General features: G+C 30.7%; 1 protein-coding gene across 1 annotated transcript; it reads right to left on the reverse strand.

Moving 5' to 3' along the window:
• Positions 1-1,998: 1,998 nt before the first annotated feature.
• LOC123304166 (repressor of RNA polymerase III transcription MAF1 homolog) lies at positions 1,999-7,606 on the reverse strand. Its single transcript, XM_044886337.1, has 4 exons — positions 6,639-7,606; positions 6,434-6,557; positions 5,132-5,409; positions 1,999-2,894 (listed from the first exon to the last, which is right to left on the reverse strand). The coding sequence occupies exons 1-4, from the start codon at positions 6,854-6,856 to the stop codon at positions 2,825-2,827; spliced, it is 690 nt and encodes a 229-aa protein (XP_044742272.1). The 5' UTR covers positions 6,857-7,606; the 3' UTR covers positions 1,999-2,824.
• Between the last annotated feature and the right edge of the window lie 10,213 nt (positions 7,607-17,819).

Consider the following 17,819-nt stretch of genomic DNA (forward strand, 5'->3'; position numbering starts at 1 on the left):
CTTTGTGATTTCCTTAATTTTATTGGTTTGAAAACATTTATTATTTTTTAATATTTAACTAGGCAATTTTAATGAAGAAATAAAAGCTTTTAAAAATTTATTTTTTTAAATATATTTGTCATATCTCTCACTATATATTATTATTATGAGATAATTGATAAAGATGGCACCACGTTCAGGTGGTAAAACGAAACGTTTATACGTGAAAACAATATCTTTCGAACAGCACCCTTGCAAATTTAATAATTATGAATTTGTTTATAATTATACTAATAAATTTCTGGTACAGTGACGCTTACTTTGAAAGATTAATTAAAGCAAGAAGTAGAAAATTTTTTGTTGCTTTTTCCCAACTCGAATAAATGGTCATCTATGTAACGTTCATATTTTTCAGGGCAACGTTCATATTCAATCTGTAACGTCCCCTTTAGTTAATTAGGAATAAATGAACGGCGGACAATTTGCTATTACTTTACCGTAAGTCATCTCAATGAAATAAAATCAATCGATTCTATTGGATTAATATTTTTCGATTTGAAGCTACAGCTTAGAAGCAAAATTTTTCGATTTTCAATTTAAAAACAGAGTAGTTTATTTATAAAGTTCAGGTACTTTTGTATTATTTTTATATATTACAAGAAACAATTCTAAAATACAATTTTTTTTTTTTTGAATATCTAAGTATAATCCTACTTAGTGACTGAGTTAAGGACGTATACGAAATATGTTTCTGAAAACATATTATATAACAAATAAATATTATTTTTTAGTATAAAAACATTTGATTTATGTGATTAGATTTGTTTTTCAATTTTACATTTAACGTTGTCATCATTTTTGTTTTACATTTTACAAAGAAAATCTTCAGTGTTTGGTTCACTTTATCAATATATAAGATGTCTGAGAAAATGTTTGAATGTTCCCTAACATACGCTCAAAACTAGAGTTTGGGAAACAATTTATTTGATTTCGAATATAGAATACCGCATTGCATTATCTTATTAAGGCGATAATTTGCCCATTTCTTATACAAAAACTAGAAAGTATTGAGCCGAACAATTTAAGTAACATATAAACATTTTCTCCATTTTCATTGTACTTATCTATATTTTATTTATAAATTACATTAATGTCAATTTTTTTTATTTATTTTAGAGCACAATATTTTCGGAAGTAAAAATTATTATTAACGCTTTTAAATATTAATATCACAAACACAAATAATTGAGATCTTTCTTTTTATACTTATAAATCTAAAGATATGACAAATACGTTATTTATTTAGAGAAGAAAGTTAGGGAAAAATAACTTTGGATGGTTTAAATTTGTGTAGAATAAATGTATTAAGTTTGCGGTATTGTATTTTTGTGTGGTGAATGGCTTATAAGTTAAAACAAAGCTCTTAAAACTATTTTGTGTAATTTAAAGTTGACAATTTTGGTGCTCTTTTGTAAGTTTAAGTACTTTTGCTTTAATTATTTGTACAATTTAAGGAAATAATTATTTATCGTGCGTTTGATGGGGCTAGACACAGTGCAGCGATCTTCAAATAGAGTTAGAGAGTTGATATTTAAATATTTTCCTTTATCGAAGTATTAAATATTATGATTATATATTAACAACAATATTAGAGAAAATAACTTGAATTAATACATTCGTTGCAAAAATACAGTTAAAATGCTTAAAATATTGTTACGGAATGATAATTTGAGGATTCAACGGCATCTCCATCCACATAAAATTCAAAAATTGCCCAAATTTGTGACGAAATTTATTTTTTTAGTTAATATTATATGAATTTATCAAATTTTAAATAAATAGCCACACATGTATGTGACATATTGCTTGTTTTCTGTACCATGTTACAAAGAAGCACCAAAAATAGATTAAATATTTATGTATTATTAAAAATATATATAAACAAAATTATTTTTCCCCAACAAGCGACTTAAAACTACAGCGTGATACAATAATGATGATATTTCTTAAATAATGAAAAAAAAAAAAAAACACATCGTGTACAAACGGAAACATAAGTTCTCACAGCAGCTCTCACCTGCACTTATGTTTCAGAGAGTACATGAGTAAGAAAATTGTTATATTCAACAATCAACACTAACCAAGAGAAAAATATTTAAAAAATATATGTTTTTGTCAATTATTATTATTTTTTTTTTGTAATTATGAACTATTAATTACTTTTCTGGTTAATTATTTTTTTTTTATAATAAGGATAATTGAATTACTTTGATACCAAAGTTGATCCATTTGATTAAATCATCAAAATAAGAGTTCAAACACCGATTTGTTCAAAATAAATCATCAACCTATTTAGTTACTATCATGAAAAAAACAGTGTGTACAGTTTTTGCCTGGAATTTTTAACGTTTTGTCTTATAAATGTTAGTTTCTTGTTTAAAATTAAATTTTCTAAAGAAGATAGTAATTGGTGAGATGATGACATTTGTCCAAAACTGGAAAAATCCTTTTTAGCTCAACTTAAGATAAAATCAGTTGAGAGTATGATTTGAATAAAAAAAATTACCATTAAAGAATAATCCAATTTCTAGTCTAAAATGTTACCTTCCAGTGAACTCGAAAGAATTTAAATTAAATGAATCAATTTCTGAATCAAAGGGTTCTCAATCCAATTTTTTAAATTTTATTCTTAAAAACACCAAAATAATTATTTTAAAAAAAGATTATTACAACTAGGAAAAATGGGAGAAAACTTCTAAATAATGGTTACATGTGTTATTTATCTATCATAAATTTGTTTAAAAAAAAAAAACTTGTTATATTTATATAATATGTTTTAAAAAAGTTACTCAAAATCGTCATCTTCATCCATTGTAAAATCACTGCCAACACCAGAATCAATCGCGTAACAAGGACTGTAAAATAAAAAATAAATAAAAGTTGATTAAACGCCAAATAATTCTATTTTTAGTAATCTTTGATAGCTTGCAAAACAACAATTATGTCATACTTTCAGTAAGTAATTATAAAAATACGATACTAATTTTTTTATTTTATAAATAAATATCATTATTATTCAATTAACAATGTTAATTTAGGAACTTTCTTTTTTTAAATTTTTCTATTGATTCTATCTCATGTTTAGTATTCACTATTTCGTTACGTATGAGTAAATATAAGATAATTTCATTATACTTGTATAATTGTTAGGGTTCCGTAGAAATTAGAGAAAAATCATTGGTTCGTGTTTTTAAATGAAATATTAACAGTTAGTCATCTCTCAAAAATGTATGCTCTTGGCAAACATTGAAATGCCAGAAGTTGAAAAAGAAGTAAAATTTATAATTACAGTAGAACTCCAATTATCCGAACTCCGACTATCGGAATCGCCGATTATCCGAATCACTTTCAGAAAAAAATTTGTCCAAAAAAAGTCTAAATGCGCTATTATTCTTCCCCCCGCGAAGCCAGTGTTTGCGCGTTCGCTCACTATTGTCCTTCCCTCCGCGAAGTCAGTGTAGGCAAAACAGCTTACATTGAAGGAGATGTTTAAAAAACAATGATTTTTATTTCTAAACTTGTACATAAGTACATTTTATTTATATTTAAAACATGTGAAAATATCATGTTTCTTTCATTTAATTCAATAAAAAAATAGTGCAATATCAAAACGTAGCTTTTTTTCTCTCCAATGGCAATTTTTTAAAAAAAACTCCGATTATCCGAATATTTGATTATCCGAATGGGTCTCGGTCCCCATTAATTCGGATAATTGGAGTTCTACTGTACCAATATCTCAACCATATAAATCAGTCAAAGATAAAGTTTGAATATCATACAGAGGTGTATTAACGGATATTGAACCTCAAATTTTAAAAGGTGTAGAGTTTGGAGGGAACATACAAGATAATTAATTAGACTTTTAGAAAAACATTGAAAGTCAATTTATATATGTAATAATATTGCTAGCGCCCTATGCTTCTCTATGAGAGGGATCGGCGAAAACAAGCGAAACAGAGCAAAAGTATTTTTACACTATACGCATGCGCGTCTTCTTTTACTATCGTGCCACGAATACTATTGGCCATGAAGTGATGCATGCGCAAAATAGTCACGGTCCTGAGCTCAACAGAGTGAAAGGAATATATCATCTGCACCATGATGTTCTCTCCCGTACCCATTACTCTGTTAGTAATATAGGAATATTACATATATGGGTTAATAATACGAGAAAGAAGATTCATACGATTACCGATAGGAATCAAGTCTTTATAAAGCTATAACCATCTGTGGGACTACTTTCACTAAAATCTTAGCCAATTTCTTCCCGCTGTGGATAGTCGTTAATAAAGAAAACGTCTCAGCATGGAAAAATGTCACTCAGAAGGTTAATTACAACTTTCATATGTAAAATTATCCTCCAATTTATATTTAAGAGTTAAATCGTACACTTAGGACGGCTTTTTCGAAATTTTATTTCCATAAAGTTTGTTTGGGTTAGATTTTATGTGGAAATTCGTACTTTTTAGGTAAGAAATTGTATTCAGTCAGCGAAAGATATTAAGTCTTTGTAAAGTTATAAGTTTCTGTGGGATTTCCTCTACTAGAATTCAAGCCGATTTTGGCCCGCTTCATCTGTGGATACTCATTTTTAAAAAAACAATTCAGCATGAAAAGAATGTTAGAGGTCACACAGAAGGTTAAAAACCAAATCATTATCTTGACTATGAATATTACAACTTTCATATGTAATATTCCCCCCCTCCCACTTCATTTATTATATATTTAAGGTTAAAATCGCAAAGTTTGGATGTCCTTTTTGGGACCTTACTTCTATAATGTTTGTTTAGGATAGTTTTTGTGTAGACATTCGCCACCAACCACATTGCTTCTTGAACTTCATCCCTCCAGAAGATTCAATTGAATCTTGATGAAATATTGGCAGTGATACATTAATTGCATGATTCGTTTTAGAAAAAAAACACTCCAGTGGTTTTTTCGTTCAACATCAAATAAAAATTTCTATATTTTTAACAAAACTGTCTTATTTTCGAAAAGATATTCAAAATCTGAGTCTTTGAAAAATAATGTAAATATTTCGGAGCACCTTTTTGTATATTGCTATCTAATTAATAAGTTTTAAAATACTTACTTGATTGCTCGGCATGAAAAGAACACAATCCGCTTCAATTTCTTGTTATAAAAGAAGTAATTAAATGACCAAAGACATCCATCTTCAGTGAATGGATCACTGACAAAATCAGGATTATATGAATAAATATCACATTCATTCAAATTAATTTCATCATTGATAGCGGACCATAATGCTGGACGTAAACCACGAAAAGCATCACCAGCTGTTGCATTTAAATTCGTATCGACGGCATTCACTACCCAATTTAAAGAAGGTTCTTTGCTGAATTCATGACTCTATTTGCAAAAAAACAAGGAATTCATTATTAATTTCATTTTTATACGTTTTAATCAAAAATATTGATCATGGCACTTTTCTCTCGTCTACACAGATTATTTTATTTCGAATTTTATATTTGTAAAACTAAGGAATACTATGGAGATATTTTCGAATGAATGATAAAGCATTATACTTGATCGATTTTAAACTTTATTTACGCACTTTTCTGTTACCAGAGTTGAAACTTCTCAAGACTTATTTTAGGGATATAGCCCTCTTGAAAATATTCAAATTCTAAGCATTCGTTTTGATTTACTAGGCAGCATCTATACACTAGTTTTAATTTTGAACCAAGAAGATTCAAATTTGATTCTATGAAAAATGCCTGGCGAAACTGTGTACAACCACAGAGCCTTCGACTGTGTCTCGTCTAAAACTCACTATAGCACAGTTGAAAGGGATGGTAGGATTCTTGACAGAACACTGTCGATTGAACTATCACCTCCATAACATGGGGATATCTGATGATTCTAATTATAGAGCCTGTATGAAACCTCCATGCATGTTATTTGCACCTGAAGAAATCCATAGGGCGTCAGGTTTAGAATTTCGAAACCTTTGATCCATAAATCCTGGGAGATATTCCGGTGGAGAAGCTGTGAGCTGTCTGGCCTCGACAGAAGTTTATAGATTTATCTGCTTAAAATAGCATCTCTTTTCCGGAGTCGTCTCGCTTTGGGTGATAGGTTGTTCTTAAGGAGGGTTCAAAGAACACCTTGATGTAGGCGTTAGGGACTCATTTTGGTACCCTTCTTATGTGTTTTTATTAGACCTACCAAATTAAGAGTATCTTTATTTGGCTCAAGGATGCTCAAAGTAACTAGATCTTAGTATATATCTATCAACATTAGCAGAATTTGCTGAAAAATAATAGCTTTTTAAATCATATCTTCTAGACAGATTTTGGGTTGGCAACGCCGGCTTGATCACATTTAAAATAGGCTGGCAAAGCTGGTTAAATCAATGTTAAATTCAAATTACCTTTGCATCAGAAAAATCATAGTCTGGTTGAAATGATGCATTTAATGTGGCAATCAAGTAAAACAAAGTTTTACGACTGATGGTATCACACAAAGGACCTTCTTCATCACCGGATATACTACGGCTGCAAAGTAAAAGTAAATATTTTTAAGTAAATTATTAACTTCCGTTATAATAAGTTGGACTCCAGAAGTTGTGTTTTTACCTGTATGTGGAACGTCCAGGACTTAAACCTTCTGGTGGTGACAGTGCTTGTAAATCATGGGGATGTTGTTCAGCATTGAAACGTTTATATAGGGCTTTATCGTTACCAGCCATCTTACATGAATAACTTTCAATGCGACCACGAATATTACTATCACCAGTTTCAATGTACAATCCATTATTGATTGCCTCAAAGCGTGAACTCTCCAATAATTTCATTATGAAGTTTTGAAATAAAGAATTAAAAATAATTATTGTATTGACAAAAACGACGCACGATTTCTCTTATCGAAAATGGTCAGTGTTGTTTGTTGATAAAATTTTGTTACTCGTTACGATGTATATATTAAAAACGATTAAAGACGAAAACGGTATTAAATGTTTTGTCTTAAATCGTCTTAATATAATTTACTTATCCATGAGCATTGCGTAAAACGATTTAGGACAGCGTTTGTAAACATTGCGTCGGGATGTATAAATATACCTTTTCTTTTACAATGGACAAAACTGAATTCAGCTGTGGGGAGTATTTGAAACGGTTGTCTTAAATTACTTTTGGTATTCAATAAAGTAGATTCAGCTACTGGATTTCCTGGGTACATTACAGAACTCGCAAATATTATTATTTACTTTAAACAATTTTTATTAATTTAAAGATGGCGGCGTATTATTTCTAATGAATTTGTATTTCTTCTTTTAATTTTTTAAATAAAAATAATTTTAAGGTAAACACAAAAAATTAAAATTTTATATTAAGCTTAAACAAATGTCTTTAATTTATCAAGGTCGTGTAAAGGTACACAAAAGATATTACTTTTGGGCGAGTCCACTTTTTGTTTGTAGATAAACACTAAACTTTTCGATTTTATAAATGTTCAGACATCTCTAACTTATCACACATCATTTTCACTTCATTTAATTTTTCATTTATTAAATAGATAATTTTTCAACTTGTAACATATATAATTAATAATTTACACTGTTTTCACTTCAAAAAATTTTTGACAATTATATATGACAGCTACTTTACAGGGACGCTTTTTTCTATAATCTTTTCCATTTGATACTTTAGTTAACTGTAAAAACGAATGGTGACGCTAGTATGCGCCATGTCGTGGTTTTATAATGGAGTTCTGATTTTTTTCATGATCAATACAACTAAAAATCGTTAAATTCAAATTGCAATTTCAAATACCTAGAAATGAAAATATTAGGGAAATGCCCAGCTTAAGCGCTTTGCAAAAAAATAGTTAATCTAAAAAATTAAGGGGGGAAAATTGATCAAATTTTTACATTGATCATTAATCTCGTTTTTGCAAAATAATCAAGGACGAAATGGCTCAAGTTGATTAAAAATGTGTTTCTATTATCTGCTTAAACTAAAAAAATACTTAAAATTGTAATTATTGAAATTTTAAAAATTATTAATTGTAAGAGTTGGTTTAGCCTCGAATAGGGTTGAAATTGGGTACAATAAACTAACAACTCAAAACTTCTTAAACATTACCAACGTCCGTTTTGAACAAGTAATTTCCAAACTTTGAAAAAGGATTAACAAATTTTTTCTTATTCGTTTATAAAAAAAAATTTTATATTATAATAGGGTATTCTACTATTTTTGAAAAAGTACTTCAAAATGTTGATTTTGCTAATAAAAAGCCACAAAAAATTTATTTCGGAAAAATACACACGCTTTTTAGTTAAATCTTAAATTAAATTTTAAACCTTTTTTAAACTGTCAAAAACGCGTGCATCCAATTTGATGACGTTATATCGGTATCATTACACGAAATAACACAAATAAGTTTGACAGATATATTCATAGACATCTGATTATAATAAATATAAATACTTATTATCTATGGATATATTATACCCAGCTGTCTACACTGAACTAATTGATGGTCTATGGCTTATACTGATATGACATCATAGCAAGGCTTGCCCCCGTTTTAGGTCACGTGATATACAGTTTAAAAATTACGATTTTTAATTTTAATACTTTGAAAAAAAAATGTGCTTTTTTGACTTTAGAATCTTCATAATAAAATTTTATTACATAGAAAAAAATATGGTACTCTATTGTAAAAAACTGCATATATAAAAAAAGAAAAGAAAATGGAATATACAAAGAATGACTTAAAAAAAGATACACATAGTCTGAATCACCAATAACACACATTTTGTATTTAAACAGCAATAAGTTGTACATATAATGCATACAATAAAGATTGTGGCACTTTAAATTCTGGTTGTTAGATATTTCAGACTTTTATATCCCATAATACATTATTTTGAAAGAGCCTGTCTGTCCTCAATACTGACATAAATTATATTGTTTATGTATGATTTAAAAATATAAACAAGTTTTATTATTTACACAAAAATCAGGCACCAAAACAAAAATATTGAGAGTTATATCGTTATATCAAATATAAGTTGATGATAAATGCGATGCCGCTGACCTCAGGTCTTTATTATTAAGAAAAAAATAAAAACAATTTCTATTAAAATAACTTCTTGACTATTAAAATTATTACATGATTGAAATTTGAAATTGAGAACTTTTGTAGGTATGAAAATTGATGAGTTATTGAATGGTTTTGTAACTTGTGAAAGGAATGCATTTATTATCTTTATCTTCGGTGCAACAGAATTAATCTCTTTCAAACTTCAAATATTAGTTTATTTTTCTACAAATAACTGATAATTTGTTATTTGTTTTTCTTCAAATAACTGATAGAGATATGACTAATTATATTGAGAACTATACTTTTCTTAATTTTTATACCGTGTATATGTAAATATACATAGTATATTAAGTTTAGTCCCAAGTTTGTAACGCTTAAAAATATTGATGCTACGAAAGTCCATTTCCGGTTGTCTATCTGTCGTCTGTCTGTCCGTCTGTCATCACGATTACTCAAAAACGAAAAGAGATATCTAGCTGAAACTTTTATAGCGTACCTAGGCCGTAAAAAGTGAGGTCGAGTTCGTAAATGAGCAACATAGGTCAATTGGGTCTTGAGTCCGTAGGACCAATTTTGTAAACCGTTAGAGATAGAATAAAAGTTTAAATGTAAAAAATGTTCCTTATAAAAAAATTAAGTATTATATGGGTATATCAGTTATATGTGTGTGACATGCATGTATGTGTAATGTGACAGAGTAATCAACACTGTCTATACATGGTATTTTAACAGTTAACTCTGTCAACTGTTTGCTTTCACTTGTTATACCATGTATATATGAAATATACATAGTATATTAAGTTTCGTCCCAAGTTTGTAACGCTTAAAAATATTGATGCTACGAAAAAAATTTTGGTATAGGTGTTCATAGAATCACCTAATTAATCCATTTCCGGTTGTCCGTCCGTCCGTCCGTCCGTCTCTGGACACGATAACTCAAAAACGAAAAAAGATATCGAGCTGAAATTTTTACAGCGTACTCAGGACGTAAAAAGTGAGGTCAAGTTCGTAAATGAGCATCATAGGTCAATTGTGTCTTGGGTCCGTAGGACCCATCTTTTAAACCGTTAGAGATAGAACAAAAGTTTAAATGTAAAAAATGTTCCTTATAAGAAAATAAAAAACTTTTGTTTGAAACATTTTTTTGTAAACATCACTGTTTACCCACGAGGGCGTTAATTAGGTGCAAATAGTATAGTATGTATTAATATAGGAATATCAGTTGTGTGTGTGTGTGTGTGTATTTAAAAGTGAATATCTTTTGTTATTTACGTGACGTCAAAAAACAAACAATTGCGCATCAACACTGTCTATACATGGTATTTCAACAATTAACTCAGTCAATTGTTTGTTTTCACTTGTTTATAGAAAGTTATGGTTTTCATTCCGAAAATAGAAATAAATTTTGATGATATCATTATATCAATTTCAAATTTTGATTAGGGTGGGATTTTTATTAAGGAAGGATTGATGCGAAGGATTGCGATTTTAGTTTTTTTTTTTTTTTTTAAGATTTTACTGGCGTAGATGCAGAGATGCTCAAAATTGATATTTCGCTTCAAACCAGTCCACGCGGACTGTTTTTCGCGATGACATTACTTAGGTGTACATTTTACTTCATATATTGAACTAATAAATTTTAAAAATTAAAACTAATATTTCTCGTTGAATTGAATTTAAAGTAAATTGGTACATTGTACATTTACACTTCCCCAAAAAGTGATGGGTTTAAACTGACCGCGATTTTGTGCAAGAAAGCCTACATAACTCAAATAATTATATAGTCTAGGTATCAGGCCAAACCAGCGCTGACGTTTTTCTTACGTATTAAGATGTACTGAAACTAATTTTCCCAACTTGCTTGGCTTAAATCTAGATAAGTCATGTATTAGAGACGTGTTCATAAAATCATTATATTAGTTCATTTCCGTTTAATTTTCATCCTGGAGGAAAATCGGTCAATTAGATCTTTTAAATCGTAAGCTAAGTAAAGGAAGGACAATTTACATCTCAAAATTGGTCAAAGACTCGTTAGATTCTCCATAAGTTTAGCTATAAATCAGTTCATAGTATATTTCAGCACTACTCTGCGTCAGAAAATGTGCACAGGTTTTACCATTCTAAGTGATATAGCTGTAACATATCATACAGTAATATTACTTAGAATGGTAAAATCTTTGTACATTTTGTGACGCAGAGGTACATACATAGTGCCCAAAAACTTCGAGACTCCCCTGAATTTTAGAAAAATAATAGCTGTAGAAAAATGATTAAGACAAAAGATGTAGGATTTAGCTGGTAAAATATAATGGTGGCCTTGAATTTGACAATAACCTTATAGTCCAAGAGCCCGCTTCGGCCAGACGCACATCATTTCATAAAACCCTAAAGTTTATCTGCGCACGTCACCAACACAGGTAAGAACGATGAGCGACTATGTAGTTTAGGTAGTGGTTACCTTGGCCGGTAACAGGTAATAAAGGTGTAAAAAACAGCACCTCAAGTACATTAAGACATAAAGCTCTATTTTTTTACATTTTCTTCAGAATAATATTTAAAATGACGTCATCCATTGCCGGACACTTAGTATAGTTTCAACCCCCTGCCAGACACCCCCAAACTCTAAAAAATTGTGATTACACTTACATTATAGTATAAAAGCTGAATTTTATATATGTTTCTTGGGGGGCTATGAAAAGAAGTTACCCCAGTAGCCAGACAGTTTTCAAGGTTTTTTCCATCTTGCCAGAGGCCTTGAGAGTCCGCCGTCGGTGTAGCAGCACCTCAAGTACATTAAGATATAAAGCTCTATTTTTTTACATTTTCTTCAGAATAATATTTAAAATGACGTCATCCATTGCCGGACACTTAGTATAGTTTCAACCCCCTGCCAGACACCCCCAAACTCTAAAAAATTGTGATTACACTTACATTATAGTATAAAAGCTGAATTTTATATATGTTTCTTGGGGGGCTATGAAAAGAAGTTACCCCAGTAGCCAGACAGTTTTCAAGGTTTTTTCCATCTTGCCAGAGGCCTTGAGAGTCCGCCGTCGGTGTAGCAGCACCTCAAGTACATTAAGATATAAAGCTCTATTTTTTTACATTTTCTTCAGAATAATATTTAAAATGACGTCATCCATTGCCGGACACTTAGTATAGTTTCAACCCCCTGCCAGACACCCCCAAACTCTAAAAAATTGTGATTACACTTACATTATAGTATAAAAGCTGAATTTTATATATGTTTCTTGGGGGGCTATGAAAAGAAGTTACCCCAGTAGCCAGTCAGTTTTCAAGGTTTTTTCCATCTTGCCAGAGGCCTTGAGAGTCCGCCGTCGGTGTAGCAGCACCTCAAGTACATTAAGATATAAAGCTCTATTTTTTTACATTTTCTTCAGAATAATATTTAAAATGACGTCATCCATTGCCGGACACTTAGTATAGTTTCAACCCCCTGCCAGACACCCCCAAACTCTAAAAAATTGTGATTACACTTACATTATAGTATAAAAGCTGAATTTTATATATGTTTCTTGGGGGGCTATGAAAAGAAGTTACCCCAGTAGCCGGACAGTTTTCAAGGTTTTTTCCATCTTGCCAGAGGCCTTGAGAGTCCGCCGTCGGTGCGAGCGCGAGGCAATATATATTCAGGCGGGTTTAAGTGAGATGGTGAGTTTAATAAAAAAACAAATCTAAACAAGTGAAAACTAACAATTGACTGAGTTAATTGTTGAAATACCATGCATAGTCAGTGTTGATTTCTTTATCACATTACACATACAAACATGTGACACATACATAACTGATAATCAAGTATAGTACATATTATAAAATTTCCGCCTAATTGGCGCCCTCACGGATAAACAGTGATGTTTACGAAAAAATGTTTCAAACAAAAGTTGTTTAATTTTTGATAAGGAACATTTTTTACTTTTCAACTTTTGTTCTATCTCTAACGGTTTACAAGATGGGTCCTACGGACCCAAGACCCAATTGACCTATGATGCTCATTTACGAACTTGACCTCACTTTTTACGTCCTGAGTACCCTGTAAAAATTTCAACTCGATATCTTTTTTCGTTTTTGAGTTATCGTGTCCACAGACGGACGGACGGACGGACGGACAACCGGAAATGGACTAATAAGGTGATTTTATGAATACCTATGACAAAATTTTTTTCCTAACATCATTATTTTTAAGCGTTACAAACTTGGGACTAAACTTAATATACTATGTATATTTCATACATGGTATAAAAAGTAATCCATAAATTTTTCGAGTTTTGTTAATATTTTTGAGAAATTCAAGTTTTGACTGTGTGAGGTAATAATATTGTTTATCGTATGAAATCCAATGAACAAATATTTTAAATGTAAAAAAATAAAAATAGAGCTTTATATCTTAATGTACTTGAGGTGCTGCTACACCGACGGCGGATCTCAAGGCCTCTGGCAAGATGGAAAAAACCTTGAAAACTGTCTGGCTACTGGGGTAACTTCTTTTCATAGCCCCCCAAGAAACATATATAAAATTCAGCTTTTATACTATAATGTAAGTGTAATCACAATTTTTTAGAGTTTGGGGGTGTCTGGCAGGGGGTTGAAACTATACTAAGTGTCCGGCAATGGATGACGTCATTTTAAATATTATTCTGAAGAAAATGTAAAAAAATAGAGCTTTATATCTTAATGTACTTGAGGTGCTGCTACACCGACGGCGGATCTCAAGGCCTCTGGCAAGATGGAAAAAACCTTGAAAACTGTCTGGCTACTGGGGTAACTTCTTTTCATAGCCCCCCAAGAAACATATATAAAATTCAGCTTTTATACTATAATGTAAGTGTAATCACAATTTTTTAGAGTTTGGGGGTGTCTGGCAGGGGGTTGAAACTATACTAAGTGTCCGGCAATGGATGACGTCATTTTAAATATTATTCTGAAGAAAATGTAAAAAAATAGAGCTTTATATCTTAATGTACTTGAGGTGCTGCTACACCGACGGCGGATCTCAAGGCCTCTGGCAAGATGGAAAAAACCTTGAAAACTGTCTGGCTACTGGGGTAACTTCTTTTCATAGCCCCCCAAGAAACATATATAAAATTCAGCTTTTATACTATAATGTAAGTGTAATCACAATTTTTTAGAGTTTGGGGGTGTCTGGCAGGGGGTTGAAACTATACTAAGTGTCTGGCAATGGATGACGTCATTTTAAATATTATTCTGAAGAAAATGTAAAAAAATAGAGCTTTATGTCTTAATGTACTTGAGGTGCTGTTTTTTACACCTTTGTTACCTGTTACCTGCCAAGGTAACCACTACCTAAACTACATAGTCGCTCATCGTTCTTACCTGTGTTGGTGACGTGCGCAGATAAACTTTAGGGTTTTATGAAATGATGTGCGTCTGGCCGAAGCGGGCTCTTGCTCTATTAACCATTCTTGGTTTCAGCACACACACATCTAAATACGTAAGAGTGACAATATTTGATGTAGCCTTCAATCGCGATCGCCTACTAAAATTAGCCTGGCTACTAGACTAATACAACAATTAAAATGTTCTAATTTATAAAAAATATAAATTAATTAAATGTACTTATTTATTAATTAATTAAAATAATGAAACTAACCATATTGCATTATCTTTTAAATAGAAATGTTTATTAAATAAAAATGGAATTGACCAAATTTAACGTATCTTCAATACATTTGAAAAAGTATCGATGTTTCCACATTTGGCATTAGGGCAAATATAAACGAATAACTACCACAAAAAATGAAAAATTTAACCCAAAATCAGTGGGTTTGAAAAAAAAGTTGATTCAAATACGATAAAATTTGGCTAAAATATCTAAAAACTTGATTTTTTGAACTTTATGACGTCATAAAAATCCTAAAAAAATTGATACTGCCCTAAAACTGCCCTTTTTACTCTTATTTACTTTAGAAAGACTTATCATATATTATACATATAATTCATTTTCTAATTCGGATACCCGTTTTTATGAATTTTTTTTTTAAAAACACGATTTTGTCCAAGGTTTAAATAATTAAGCAAAACTAGATTTTTTTCCAAAAATGTAAAATGGTTTTTGGTTTTCGGTAGTATACGGTGTGTCGCATTTAAGATGAAGACACCGTTACATTTTCTATATTTATTGGAATATCTATTTGAAATTTTGCACAGGGTCATACAGAGTGATAGGTGAGGTTAATAATGAAAAAAATTAAAATACGAATTTGACCATGAAAATCGGTACACGACTATACAAAAATATTCTAGGCAACTTTTTCTTATCGTTTTTTTTTTCGGTATCTCTTGTGCTAGGGAAAATATTAAGAATCGGCCCTATTTGACAAATTTAATATATTTTTTGGTGATGTTTGGAAAAATTGTCATTCTAGATAATCATCTTTTACGCAAAAAAGGATTCGATATTTGGGTACACTCCCCTATCGACAGCAGATAATTTTGTGCGCCGAAATAACAAATTTTTTAAATCCTTTGGCAGGAAGACCCCTGTAGTGCCCCGGGGCCTACTATTATAGTTTCAACCCTATCTTCGTTCCAAAAATTAGTCTTATACGAAAACTTGTCCGTCAAAATAAAATTATGAAATAACATCAAAGTAGTTACAGCTAAATTGACCAGATGTTTTCATGTCCCAAGTAGTCATTCGACCTTAAGTTTTTCTTGTCATTCGTCTAAAATATTGATCGACATGAAGTGATTTCATATTCTAACATTTTCATGATCAGTTCGAGGCATTGAATATACTATACGTAATGTTTATATACACGCATACTTATAACACATAGAGAATGATTTTGAGAGATGAATTCGTAAATATTTTAAACGAATTGCTATTTTCGAACATCTGGCTGCCACCAATGTATGTATGTATGTATAATCATAATTTTTAATGTATTAGTAATTATATTTGTACAAAGATGCGTGTCATCTTACATATACGAATATTGAGTGTGGATAAAATCGTCAATTTATGTGGTGTCTGGACATTTATCTTAATTTCCTATAAAAACAAGTGAAAACAAACAAATGACTGAGTTAATTGTTGAAATACTATGCATATATAGTGCTGATTACTCTATCACATTGCACATACATATACAATTTATATAATACATACTATTCAATTTACGCCTAATTTGCGCCCTCGCGAGTAAACAGTGATGTTTACGAAAAAATGTTTCAAACAAAAGTTGTTTATTTTTTGATAAGGAACATTTTTTACATTTAAACTTTTGTTCTCTAACGGTTTATAAGATGGGTCATACGGACCCATAGGACAAGACCCAATTGACCTATGTTGCTCATTTACGAACTCGATCTCACTTTTTACGTCCTGAGTACGCTGTAAAAATTTCAGCTTGATATCTTCTTTCGTTTTTGAGCTATCGTGCCCACAGACGGACGGACGGACGGACAACCGGAATTGGACTAATTAGGTGACTTTAGGTGACTAATTAGGTGCCTATACCCAAATTTTGTTCGTAGGCGTAGGGTCAATATTTTTAAGCGTTACAAACTTGGGACTAAACTTAGTATACCTTGCATATTACATATATGCATGGTATAATAAAAGTTCGCGAAAACAATAATAATATGTACAAACAAAAACAAACAGTCACTCCAATTACTTTGGGAGTGTAGATAAAATACAATTTCATACAGCAGAATAAACAACGGAACATAAACAGACATCTATACAGGGTGCACCTTTTGAATCTATTATTGCTAATTGCTCGTTTTGCAGTTAACCAATCAATTAATATCTTGAACAAAAATTGCAGACTATGATGTGGGGCATCAAGTTCTGACATCAGATTGAACCTAATTATTCAGGTTGCTTTAATAGTCAATTTAGATCCTAAAAGACAAGTACTAGAATTACACTTCAAATTAGGAAGTTGATCCTCATAAAAAAATTATGGTTTTTTATTTGAAAATCGTTAGCATTCGGAGGGAATGCGACTTAAAAATTTGTGATTATTGCATTTAATCGAAAGACAACACACTAACTACGGAAAAATGTTTTAGCCAAAAGTTGCCAAGAGCAATAGAGGACATTCTCCTGTGTCCATGACTTTGCCCTATAATTATCGATAAGCTTTAAGAGTATTTTCTTTCGATTAAATGCAATAATGGCATAATTTTAAGTCACATTTCCTCTGAAAGCTTAGGATTTTCGAAAAAATGTTTTTAATAAAAAATCTTAGTTTTTTTATGAGGATCAACTTCCTGATTTGAAGTGTAATTCTAACCCTTACTTTTTAGAATCTTAAATGACTATTACATCAACTCGGAGAACTAGGTCTAATCTGATCTACTGATTTTGACGGGACTTTCCCTAGTAGTACAATAAAAGATGTTACAAAACTCGATTAATAAAGGAAATTGAAAGAAACCGCTCGCATTTTGCTGAAACCTCATGGAATAAGTTTCTTAGGTGTCAAATATTATTAGTAAGGCATGCGTTCGTGGTGCAAATATTTCTATTTGTTAATAAACAATAAATTTTTAATTCAATGAAACGATCAATGTTAAAGTTCACTTAAAAAATTAATAAATAGGCAACTTATATGACATGAATGTTAAGTGTTTGTCAAATTATCGAAAATTATTATACATGTATAAAGTATACGTAATTCAAGTTGCCTATTTATTAATCGTTTCATTGAATTGACAAT

The sequence above is a fragment of the Chrysoperla carnea genome, chromosome 1 (genome assembly GCF_905475395.1).
Source record: "Chrysoperla carnea chromosome 1, inChrCarn1.1, whole genome shotgun sequence".
Lineage (NCBI taxonomy): Eukaryota > Metazoa > Arthropoda > Insecta > Neuroptera > Chrysopidae > Chrysoperla > Chrysoperla carnea.